The sequence below is a fragment of the Tachypleus tridentatus genome, chromosome 6 (genome assembly GCF_004210375.1).
Source record: "Tachypleus tridentatus isolate NWPU-2018 chromosome 6, ASM421037v1, whole genome shotgun sequence".
Lineage (NCBI taxonomy): Eukaryota > Metazoa > Arthropoda > Merostomata > Xiphosura > Limulidae > Tachypleus > Tachypleus tridentatus.
In genome coordinates, this window is record NC_134830.1 from 34813150 (window position 1) to 34826162 (window position 13013).

Below are 13013 nucleotides of genomic sequence, written 5' to 3' on the forward strand. Positions count from 1 at the left end.
AAGTTGCCGCTACTACATCACGTCACCAGTAACAAAACATTAATGTTACCGTCACTACATTATCAGAAGAACCATTCAAACAAGTAGATTAAGAAACGTTTATTCAAGAAACCAAAACGCGCAAGGAGAAGATAAACTTGTTCGAACCGTTTTTTATGACGTTAATCAACTAAAACTTGTTACGTGTGCTTAACGCGAACACAAATTTACAAGTTGTAATAAAACTATTACTAAAAACATTTAGTTTAACTACGACGTTAAGTTTATGTGCAATTTTCACTCAAATAAATGTACCTGCTTGACCCTTTCTGCGAGCGACCTAACCTGGATGCCGGAAAAAGACACCGGTTCTTTCTAACTCAATAAAACCCTGTGCTGTAGCACAATCCCACAATAATCCTCAGGTGTTCCGTGATCCAACTTGGATATTCGTGATGGTAGTAACGTCTCTTCGTTGAGGATAGCGTATCGATTCATGAGTACTGAATTATATTATTAATAATATTTGATACACTGTAGAAAATCAGCTAAATTCGGTAAATGTTAGGATTCATTTATTTTACTAAGATTCTTGTACACATGCTTAGTTTTGTATGTACTAATATAACAGTAGTTTCTGATCATACTTTATCGCTGACAGAACAAAAGGTTCATTCCTTTAGACCAGTGGTTCCCAAACAGGGGGTGAGAGATAACATTTGTTTTGGCCACCTTCACCTTTATTCTTAAATAAATAATTACTGTGCGAGAACATATTAAAATTTTTAGGGGTGCGGGGCATAAAAAAAGGTTGGGAACCACTGGTTTAGACGATGAATGGTTGCAGTAATATCACAATAGTAGTTCACTGGGTAAGAGTGGCATATGCGTTAAGGGCTACTTAATACGTCATCTCGTAATAAACTACATGCGTTATAAGGCTTATAAACATATAATTCACAAATAAACTATATGTGCTATAAGGAGTTTTAAATATATCAATTTAAAATAAGCCAGATGCATTATATAACCACTATCATTTTGAAAATAATTTAAAAACGCTAAGACTATAAAAGATATTTTAAAATAGACTATATTGTATTCTCTAGCATTTAGTTCATAACAATATTATTGACTGTACTGGGATTGGTACAAATAATTTTGGGTTATATGTTTTTTAAAAACTTTATTTTATATAATACAAATTATGGTTATTTCTCTTAGGTTTGAAACGGGTCTATGGGTGTGATAATCCGAGTAATTTTATTACTCAATATACACCCTCATTAGCAATCCAGTTCAACAGAGGTCAGTGTACTCTTTACGTCAGTTTCTCAGCTTCCTTACGATATATTCTATAAGCTGTTTTTAGTTTATCAAAATTTGTCTCTAGAAGCCAGATAGAGATATTAATAATAGAGCTGCGAAGCCTATTTTATGTTTGATATATTAGTTTGTGTCAAGATATTGCGTATAAATAATAGTTGTGTCTTGAAGTACCCCCGACACCTGTAATTGTATGTCCCTTTGTCTTAAAACCTGTAACTTGCAACTGGTCCAGCAAAATTAACAAATCACGGAACAAAAATAACTACCTAGATTTCACGAAACAGATTTTATCGTCAATACAAATAAATGTAATATTTGATTGAACTTAGAATTAACCCGTTTATCACTTCTAATATTAAATGAAGCAGTGTTGGTTCTATACATACATTTACGTTTTTGTATGGAGTAGGGAATTCAAAGAGGACACACCAGCATATAAGATTACAACTAACTATATCCATACTTACGTTGGCATTCGTTGGCATCGGCTGCCGTTGCTCTAGCCCAGGGCAGATCGTTATAAAAAGGTAAACACTCATTACAGTCGGGTCCAGTAGTATTGTGTTCACACTGACACACTAGTTCCTGTTGTCCATATCCATCATCAGTGACGATACACACGCTTGCATGTCCGTTACACTTGCACCTAAAATGAAAGAAACAACGTTAGTTCTGACAGAAATCGTAGAGCCAATACCAGTCACGAGTTAACAGTAAAGTTACTATTTTATTGTTCCTATGTACATAGATAACATATTAATTAGAAACACCACAGTCGAAGAAAATAAAGACAGTTTGTTGGACAGTAACGAAATACAGATATTACAGAAAAAAGTGGTTCAAATCTATTAACTGAAAACAATGAGTATCTAAAGTGTTAAATATTAAAACGTACTTAGGAGGTTTACACTTGAGAATAGCTGATTAAGATTATATAATAAACGTAACGCTGAACTACAAAATTGTTCAATGGTCTCTCAATTCACACTATACAGAACGTAGCGACTTGACAAACATCCTTCAGACGGTTTAAGTGATTTTTCACGTAACTCTAATACAACCTCACATCCACGTTTCAAAGTAATCTATGCAATTAACAACAGTGACCTTTCTCACACAAACACAAATGTCACACCGCTCTTAGTTACTATTTACTTACCTTCCTCCTACTGCAAAATCTGTAATGGCGTAGTAATACGACTTCAGAACTTTAGGATCGCCAAATATCTCGTCACCAAATGTATTCATCCGATTTAGAGAAATCCGTATGTCTGTGGCAGTCACCCATTCCTGACATGGAAAATATATTAAATGTTTTTAAAGTATCTTTTGGTTGTTTGTATAAAACTTTTTTTTTTTAGAAACAGCTGGAATGATTTTAGAAAATTCTGATTATAAGTTGTTACAGTTCATTCTAAAAAAATATTGCTGGATATTTTCTATTACTACTTTTGTTACTTGAGAACAGTACCTTTTTTATTTATCAAAAGTAAACACAAAAACAATACTGGAAAGAAAAACGACTGATTAAAAAAAAGTGAGATTTCTTATTACCAAGTGAATGAGTACTACCTACTTAATAACCATGTTAATATTTTTATTATACTGATTAGCACTAAAGCAGCCCTAAAAATAAGTTGTCACTTACGTACGATGTTCCTCGCGAAAGAGTACTTTACAGTTGCTTTTTCAAGCTTACTTTCGCTGGTGATGGTTTGTAGAAACGTTTAAATTTGATTTGGTTTGTTTGGAATTTTGCGCAAAGCTACACAAAGGCTATATGCGCTAGCCGTCCTTAATCTGGCAGAGTAAGTCTAGAGAGAGGCAGCTTGTCACTATCACCCACCGCAAACTCTTTAGATGCTCTTTCACCAACGAACCAGCATGTTTGATGTAACGGAAATTCGAACTCGTCAGTGGCAGCGCCAAGGGGGGACTTGAGACCCTCCTCAGATGAGCCAAGTCCCTCTCAGCCCCCCAATATTGTTACCTACATATATTCATAAAATACGGAAAACACAATCGTTAATTGTTAAGCAACAACGACATCAAAAGAGAGACAGATCTGTGGAGCTCAACGTCTTCATTAAGACGGAAGTATGCGTTATGCTATGTCCCATAGCAACGTACTGAATGCACTGAAACTCATGCGCTGCATTGCCGCTCCCTGTGTAATGCCATTCTATCTTGAGCTTTGACGAAGATTACACAACCACGTTGATTTCAAGTTACAACAGATCATCAGTGATTTTAGTTGATAAACCAAAGGTTTGATAGGTATTTACCCATTAATATCATTTATCTTTTATTGAAAAGTAAAAGATAGCATGCATGTATAAGTGTATTGTGTATCGGTCAAAACTATGAAGCATTTAGCCGGTGTTGTGTCCTCTGTGAGATCATTTTGCATTGTGTATCAGCCATCCAAAATTGTAGTGATGATTGTGGCATACACTTAAAATTGTGACTTACAATCCAATTAACGTTATACTTATAATTAGATAATAACCTTACATGTTAACTGACCAAATAATATTTCTAAATAACTCTAGAATGAATTTTGAAATAGTCATTGGATATTTAGAAGTGCCTAATTTAATGTAATGTAGTAGTTGATAAAAACTGCATTGAAAACCCAGTTCAAAATAGCACACCTTTCTGAAATGTACCTTGGTATTTCCATTATTAGAAATTACCATCCATACTTCCTATTGATGGCATTTTGGGAAACCCCTCCACAGTTTACCTAAGTACGTTTTCATATTTAACACTTTAGATACTCATTGTTTTCAGTTAATAGACTTGGACCACTTCTTTCTGTAATATCTGTATTTATTTATTTATTCGTTACTGTCCTACAAACTGTTTTTAAGCGAATATTCATCATTGTAGGTTCTTACTAAGATAAAAAATGCGCCTAAATTAATAAATTCTTTGCATGAAAATAAGAGCCATCACAATGCCTTGGAACTTAGGACATCAGAGAATAACTTTTACCGGTAAACAAATATTTATATATCATGCAGGTTTGTTCGTTTGTTTTGAATTTCGTGCAAAGATGTACGAGAGCTATCTGCGCTAGCCATCCCTAATTTAGCAGTGTCAGACTAGAGGGAAGGCAGCTAGTCATCACCACCCACCACCCACTCTTAGGCTACTCTTTTACTAATGAACAGTGGTATTGAGCATCACATGTTAACACACCCACGACTGAAAGGGCGAGCATGTTTGGTGTGACGGGGATTCGAACCCGCGACCCTCAGGTTATGAGTTGAGCACCCTAAGCAACTGGGTCAAAGTCTTTATGTACCTAAGAAAGTAAAAATACTTATTTTTAGGGGCGTATAAGACAAGAATGGCAAAAACGAAATTAGTTTCAATCCTGTATAAAATTCATCAACAACTTAAAATTGTGTGTGTTAAAAACCTGTTACATGCACCAAACAGTTAATTTCAATTCAAGGATGTCGTCCTGAAAAAAAGAAGTTCGTTTATGTTAATTAAAAATCCACGTATCTTTATTGTACGAATACGTAGGCCCTGCTATATCACAAAGCGATTGGATATTTTACAGAAAAGAATATTGGAAAACCTAAAAGCTGAGTCAGAAAGAAACTGTTTGTTACAATTTTTTTTATTAAGAATACTGAAAATATTACGTCGTTATAACTACAAAAGTAGTAATTACTGGAGCTGAGGATGAACAGTTACTGAGTTCAACATAATATAATAAGTATCCATTTATTCTAATTTTCCAAGGCTTTAGCAAAATGTTACAGTACTGAGTACCATAAGGTAGACTTGCGACAGTGTTGAGTTCCATAAAGTAGACTTGTGACAATAGTTAGTATCTTAGGTTTTACTTATATCGTGATAGCGTTATATCAAATTAAAGTTTGATCCGATTGATATCTAGGGAGGTAAATATAAAACTAAAGTACACACGACAGTTTGGAAATGCAGCAAAAATAAAGCAAAATAAACATAACATTGAATACACATCATCTATCAGATTATAATTATTTCATCCTATAGTCTGGTTGTTGGAAAATTTATAAAAATAATTTAAAGAAGTAAATACTATAATGTTAAATTTTCCTTAGATGTTAAAATAAACCTAACTCTTTACGTTTTATTTGTAAGCGTATTCGTAAAAATATAAGTTGTATACATAATTACCTGTAAAAGTGGTCTGTTCTCGAAATTATACGCACTAGGCCTACCTTCCAATGTACTAAATGCAACGTTCCCACCTGTAAGCGGTGATATGTCACTAAATTCAGAAGTGCATAGCGCCTTTGTCTCCTCGTCCCTGCTGACATATGAACTGTCTGGTAAATTATAAGTTTCCCTACACGTGGCGCTATAATACTGGTAAGGTATCCATGGTCCATCTACATTCTTGCGTTTATAAATAGCAAAACTTTCGGGTCGAGGGCTGTGAAACTTCAAACGCACATACGTGATGTCAAAGGCTTTCGCTAATTAAAAAGAAAAAATAGAAAATTAATATTATTAATTAATAAAAATTTCAGAGAGTTTTAAAACATTTGTAATAAAAAAATTCCACTGATAAGTAACACTTTTGTGGAATTTTAAAGATAAATTTAAGTGTGGCATTATATTTTTAAATTTATACATAATTGCCGCTTAACAACACTAAAATCGTTAATAGTTGTATCTAAGGCGTTAATAAATCCAATCTCAATAAAATTTCAGGTTATCATAATAAAACTGTTTCTTTTTATTATTCCAACATGATATTTACATTTTTTCATGTGTTTACACAGGTCATAGTTTTAGCTTTTTTTTCGGTGTTAAAAAAATAACTCAGATTTATTCTGAGATACTACCAAAATGATCTTAATAATCTGCTTGTAATATTTAAACTCCGCGTCCTGCATAATGTTCATATTGTAAATTAATTATATTAATTCTATATAGCAACTGACAAGTGAATTATTATAAACCAATGTACAAGTCCTATCTATCACGCTGTTTTCATATATATCAAAATGCTCGCTTTCAAGTATACCATACATGAAAACTATTATTATTATTTTGCAATCCCTAAATGTTTTATCCATATAAAAACATCGATCCGTCAGTATTGATATGTGATGAATAGTCAATATGAGAAAAAACAAACAAACGTAAAAAAATTATTTTCGTGGGAGAATGTTATTAAAATAACGGGACTTCTTCCGTCTGCACTCAGTGGCCATTTTATTAGATACGTCTCTCTAATACTGGATAGGACTCTCTTTTGCTTCCAGAACAGCCTGAATTCTTCGCACCATGGATTTAACAAGATGCTGGAAACATTCCTTAGGGATTTTGGTCCATTCCTACCCGATAGCATCATGCAGTTCCTGCAGATTTGTCGGCGACACATTCATGCTGCGAACCTCCCGTTCCTCCTCATCCCAAAGATGCTCTATTAGATTGAGATCTGGTGACTCTACAGGCCATTAGAGTACATTGAAGTCACTGTCATGTTCGTTGAAAAAGTTAGCGATGACGCGTGCTTTGGGACATGGCGCATTATCCTCCTGGAAGTAGCCAATGGAAAACGGATAAACTGTGGCCATAAAGGGATGCACATGGTCAGCAAAATGCTCAGGTACGCTGTGGCATTCAAATGATGCTAAAATGCTATTAAAGTTGTAATGTGTGCCAAAAAACAAACAAACATTCTCCACGCCATTACACCACCAGCGGCGTGTTCCATTGACACAAGGCAGGATGGATCCATGGATTCCTGCTGTTTACGAGAAATTCTGACCCTACCATCTGCATGTTGCAACAGAAAAGAGATTCACCAGGTCAGGCGACGTTTTTTTAATCTTCAATCATCCAGTTTTGGTGATCTTGTGTCCTTTGTAGCTTCATCTTTCTGTTCTTAGCTCACAGGAGTTGAACCCGGCGTGGTCTTCTGCTGCTGTAGCCCATCCGCTTCAAGGTTCGACGCGTTGTGTGTTCAGAGATGTCCTTCTGCACATCACTGTTGTAAAGAGTGGTTATTTGAGTATTTGTGGTCTTTCTGTCAGCTTGAACGAGTTTGGCCACTCTCTTTTGACCTCTCTTATTAAGAAGGTGTTTTAGTCCATAGAACTATCGCTCACTGGATGTTTTGTTGTTGAGTTTTTTTTTACACCATTTTATGTAAATTCTAGAGATTGTTGTGCGTGAAAATTTCAACCACACGAGTCGTTGTTTGGCTGTTTCCGTTAAAAGAGCAAGTGTGTCTGATAAAGTCACCACTAAGTGTATATGTATGACTGTTTTATCATGTCGAATAAATTAATTTGATTTAAATCTCTCTCTCTCGTGACATTTCTTATAAAAAGGAAAAGAAAAACTGTCAAAAAGGTTCACTATGGTAACGGTCTTTCTTGCGCTCCGCAGATAACAAGGAACGTTGGCAGCCAGCAGAAAATCGCCAACGCTACTTACCGAACCTGAGCACTCTGTTATGCTGGATCCACCAATTGCATCGAAACTCAAAACGTTTTGCCAACAATGCATTGTAGTCAGCCTCCTTTGCTTAAACGCAAACAATTCAATTTTCTTTACTGGAATAACGCATTAAATGATGGACGGTTGTAAATAGCCCATTATCAAAGGCACTGAGTTGACTGCACATTTTTTTATCGATTCATCACTACTTAAGAAAATTACAGTTGAATTGTTTCAATTGTTTCAAGTGCACTGTAATGGTTAAAATATATTGAATTATTTATTGTGTACCCTCACAGCTAACAATATTTTCAACCCTAATATGACGAACAGAAAATGCAAATATTCTAGGGTGCTTAACAGGTACTGGTGAAAGAAAAAAATCGTACGAGATAAAAAGTTACCTAATTGGAAAGTAATAATAACGTAAGTGTTTGTTATATTTAATACAAAAAGGGGTGAAATACCTTTTCTAAATTTTAGTTCATTTGTTGCTACCGCAGGTATTGAAACCTGACCTTTAACATTAAATTCACCGGGCAGTAAATCCATTAGCAATATACGTGTATGTTTTTTACTTGAATTTCTAATAAATAAATATATTTTTTATAAAACTCCTTATCGCAAAAAAGTGGATAAAATTTCAAAACATCTGAAGATTAGTTCCATTTGTACCTCATCTTTAAAATACAAGTTTATAGACCCATAAAGAAACGAGATTTTTTATTTTGTAACCAATATACAATAAATTTATATCTTAAATTATCGAGCATATGCCTCAAGGGAAACTAGTGTTGACTGCCAATGCTTGGCACAATAAGTAAAATATTTATACATTAGCCAAAGCTACTAATGCTTTTTACCACTGCTCCTAATTTTAAACTTGTGATCAGAGAGAATACTGATAGTCAGCAAATCTATACTCTCCATGTAAATTAATTGACTGGTACACTTCTAATGCATTCGGAATTTAAAGTGCAGGAAATCTTTCGTTGTGCCGCATGAATTCGAAATCTGCTTGTCAATATCGAAATCCAGAGCTCTAACACAGTCACAACTGCGTCCTAAAATTAATAATAGCTTTTTCAATAATAGCTACAACAACAGATACCAATTCAACAATGAAGTCGAATTATTCAAATACCGATAAAATCTTATATCTTAATGAACGTTTCAGATAATAGTTGCGCTATCTCGAAACTTAGAAAAATCTAGAGAAAACAAAAAAATTGGCTACATTAATTTATGTAACTACAAAAATTGATTTATTCAATCTTTATAAAATCACATTAATAACAAAATAAATGAAAAGAATGTATTAGTTTAAGTGTCGGAAAATTAGAAAAATATATTTTAGGTTAAAAATCTGAGAACAAGAATATTCTATTATTACCATGCTACGTATATCAGAAAGACACTAACACTGAAATAAACAATACACTTACATGCAATGCAGAAATTGGCTATATAGAACCTCATGACTTAAACTGAAGAATATTTTTACGAATAGTTAGCAGCTGTTCCTATACGCCAAAGATTCCACGTACCTATCCCTTCTCTATTCCAACACCCAAAATGAAACTTTCTCGTTCAATTGCTGGCAGTTATCGAATGAGACAAACCAATGATCTGTTTGACGCTTTAAGTATATATTTATGGGATTTTTTTTTTTTTTAATAATGTAGCGCAGTGTCTCCGGGATATAAAAATTATCTATGATTAGCGCACGTGATGTTGACAACATTAAATAAAAAGACTAAGTTATCTACTTTGTCTCCGTATGCTTGGAAATAATTAAATACGCCCTCAAACAATGAATTTGGTACCGAAAATTTGTTTACCTTTTCTACAAACGTTAAAAACAGATAAAGATAACACTCGATATTTTTAAAGTCATGACAAAATATAAAATTGGACAGATTATGCTATGACCCAAAAGTGCTTTCAATGTTCCAACTAAACTACATTGTGGTTCAACGTTAAAGTTTCCGATATTCAGAACACAGCAACACACGCTATAGTTGTGCGTGCGTGTGTGTGCGTGTGTGTGTGTGTGTGTGTGAGAGAGAGAGAGAGAGAGAGAGAGATGCTTAAATTAACGAATACGGTACATTTAATGTCATAAATTACTTTATTTATTCGAGTGTAATACTTTTAAATGATTCCGTTCCTGTTTTCCAGCCATAATAATAGAAGTAATATTCGAGTAGTTCTGTGAAAAGTTGGTTTCCCTTAAAGCTTTATTCATAAGTACATTTGTTTTTTCATTTAGAGCAAAGCCGTACAGTGGTCCATCTGCGCTGTGGACACAAGAGTTGATCGAGCCTTAGATTCTGCAGTTATATACGCTCCGTAGTTTAGCAATCTTTCAGCATCCTGGGTTTCTCGCTCACATTTCTGGTTGTATGGATCATCGATCCATGGACAATCATAAATTGTGATAGTAATATGGTAGTCTCTATAAATTATATAATTCACCAACTTTAGCACTTTTCAACCTCAAATGTTAATATAAAGGCTGCTTATACATGATACACAAGTTTTGGTTTTGTTTTTACTCATGTGACCCATTTTATATCTCCGACTATTTCCTACCGATAATTTTTTTGCTCTTTGTGTATTTCACATGTTCATACAAAACTATTGAACGGCCAGTTGCGTTAGCAGTCTTTAACTTTCAACCTGTAGGTGCTAGAGGAAAGGCAGCTAATTAACATTTTCCACCGACAGTTCTTGGACTGTTCTAATCGAATAGGAGGATTTCACCGCCACTCCTATAACGCATCCATGGCCCCAAAATGCACAGTGCAATTTTACAGCAATTGGGACGGGAACATGGACCCTTAAATCCCCAGTCCAGTCTGCTAAACATTAGGTCATATCAAAAACGAGAATTTCTTTAGAGCATCTAAAACCGCATACCAATTGATTAACAAATTTCTGTAGAAACTGACATGCCTGAAAACGTAATTTACCTGGTCTGCTATAAAGAACGTAAAATATTTATTTCCTATATGGCTACTTAGTGAAAGAAACAGCAGTCGAAATTAACAAAAATATTGTGAAAACTCATGCTAACTAAGCAGAACTGTTATCACACTGTCTCACGTGCCTACTTATTCAAACGTTTTTATTTATCATATTTTGAAAATCATCTTTTTTTAATTAAGTTCGCAGTTTTATTAAGTCCAGTTCGCTTACGTTCAGGATAAAAACAAATGGCCCATAAAATTGTCGTTGTCTACTTGTTTTATCTAATGAGTTCGGTAAACCAATGTATGGGTTAAGACTTTTTTAAATAATAAATTACACAATTTCAGGGTAACGATCTTAAAATACGAATTGTGCATGAAAACTATGGAGCGTGAGCTCCATATATTACCTTCATTTAACAAACATCGTGTTTATAAACCATTTACAGTTGATTCAGATAATATTTTAGCATGAAAACGGGATACATGATGCTGAAAACGTAAAGTTAACCGTTTTGTTTTGGTATCTCATAAAACACTAACAAACTAACAGGCGGTAAAATGAACTTGCTTAAACGTCGAATAAAATACTTCATCTCCTAATGCACACGTGTTTGTAAAATGTAAACCCACGTCAAATTATGATGATGTCACGTAAGATCTCATAAAAACGAAACGGACAATATTCTACACAGCCTTCGCCTTTACACTGGTTCATCGACTGAGGGCAATTTAACATGTTCGTCCATTAATGCTGTATATTGGTGTAAAATCAGTAATAGTTAACTACGAAGGAAAACTTTAAAGACTCGTAGTTCAACATATCAAAACACATTTTCAACAACTACAAATAAATCCAATCAATCGCCATGAAGCAAACTGAAAATAGACAAGTTTTATCTTCCAGATAAACAGATGAACGCATTCTTCTCTAAGTACTAAATCGGTTTAACAAGGTCTTACTGTAGAGTTAAATATCAACTTCAAATCAATTATTGTGTCGACAACTTGACACTAAGTTATATTGGATTTGTGGAATTATATTCCTCAACAGTAACTCTGGACAAGAGCAGACGAAAAGCACGTGAATAAGTTTTTATGCTTTTATAATGAACTGTGTATTTTATACAATGAAATCCAATCTATTATTTGACTCACCACTTGTCACGGGAAAATGCTTACCTCATTGGTAACCGTAGACGATGCAACTCAAATGAGCAAGACAAGGTTTCTTGTAGTGGTGGAGTGTATACGTATGTTGTTTTTAGTACGATGAGAGTGTTTAAAGTAAACAGAGATAATAAACCCAACTTGTCTACTGAATAAATCAAAATATTAGTTAAATAGTGTCACTGTTAGATGTTCTTCAAATCCTATATAAATACAGGTTAGTGTGTTAAATTAAAGACAACTCAAAACACCATTTATATGGCGCATCACTTTCGATTAGTCACTGAGGGAGTTCGGTTTCATGTAGTCATTCCACATAAAAGGTTAAACTATATTAAAGCTACAATGTAAAAAAAACGAAAATAGACAGCTGAGAATTGTATTCTAAAGTAGATTAGTTGTTTGTTTGGTTTTTGTAGTTTCCATTAACTCTACTTAACTTAAAACTCGCAGCTCTGCAAGAGAAGTTAAAGTTGAAGTTTTCCAGCTGTAGTAGGGACAAAAATATACCTACAGTTTATTACCTCTGATACGCAAGTAGAACTACTATAATGTGAGAAACCAGAATAAATCTGAACTGCGAAAGTCATTTTACAGTCCTAATAAAGATCCCAATTCAGGAGAAAAATAAACATGCGTTATTTTTATATTGATGATGTAATCGTTTGTTTTGGAACAAAGCAATGCTGGGCTTTTTTGCTGAGTCCACCGTTTGGAATCGAACCCCGGATTTAATGTTACACGTCTTAGATTTACCGATGTCATATCGAGGACATATGATACATTCCGATTTTTCTAATCTAAAATAAACATACTCAACAGGTAAATATTACATTTCCAGACCTTATCTTAAGCTACAATATATTTACATTATCGTCTTTAAACATTTCAATTGTTCCAAAACACTAATTACTGATCTCGTGATTCTTGAGAAAAGAAAAATGTAGAACTCATACATAGTATCTGTACGTTAAGTTGTTTTCCCTGTCTTTATGCAATACTCACAAAATTCATCAAATATTATGGAGACAAAGTGTGAGGGTTGTGAAACTTTTTTGTTTTACTTCAAGTCATTTTATACTTAAATAACAAAAAAAAAAAAAG

General features: G+C 34.0%; 1 protein-coding gene across 1 annotated transcript in view; it reads right to left on the reverse strand.

Annotated features, from left to right (window-relative positions):
* Nucleotides 1-13013, reverse strand: part of LOC143252226 (laminin subunit gamma-1-like) — a 77760-nt gene that overhangs the window by 29958 nt on the left and 34789 nt on the right. The window contains exons 2-4 of the mRNA XM_076504028.1: nt 5488-5789; nt 2468-2598; nt 1776-1954 (exon numbers count right to left, since the gene is read on the reverse strand). Coding sequence (XP_076360143.1) covers nt 1776-1954; nt 2468-2598; nt 5488-5789 — 612 coding nt within the window. The remainder of the gene's footprint in view (nt 1-1775; nt 1955-2467; nt 2599-5487; nt 5790-13013) is intronic.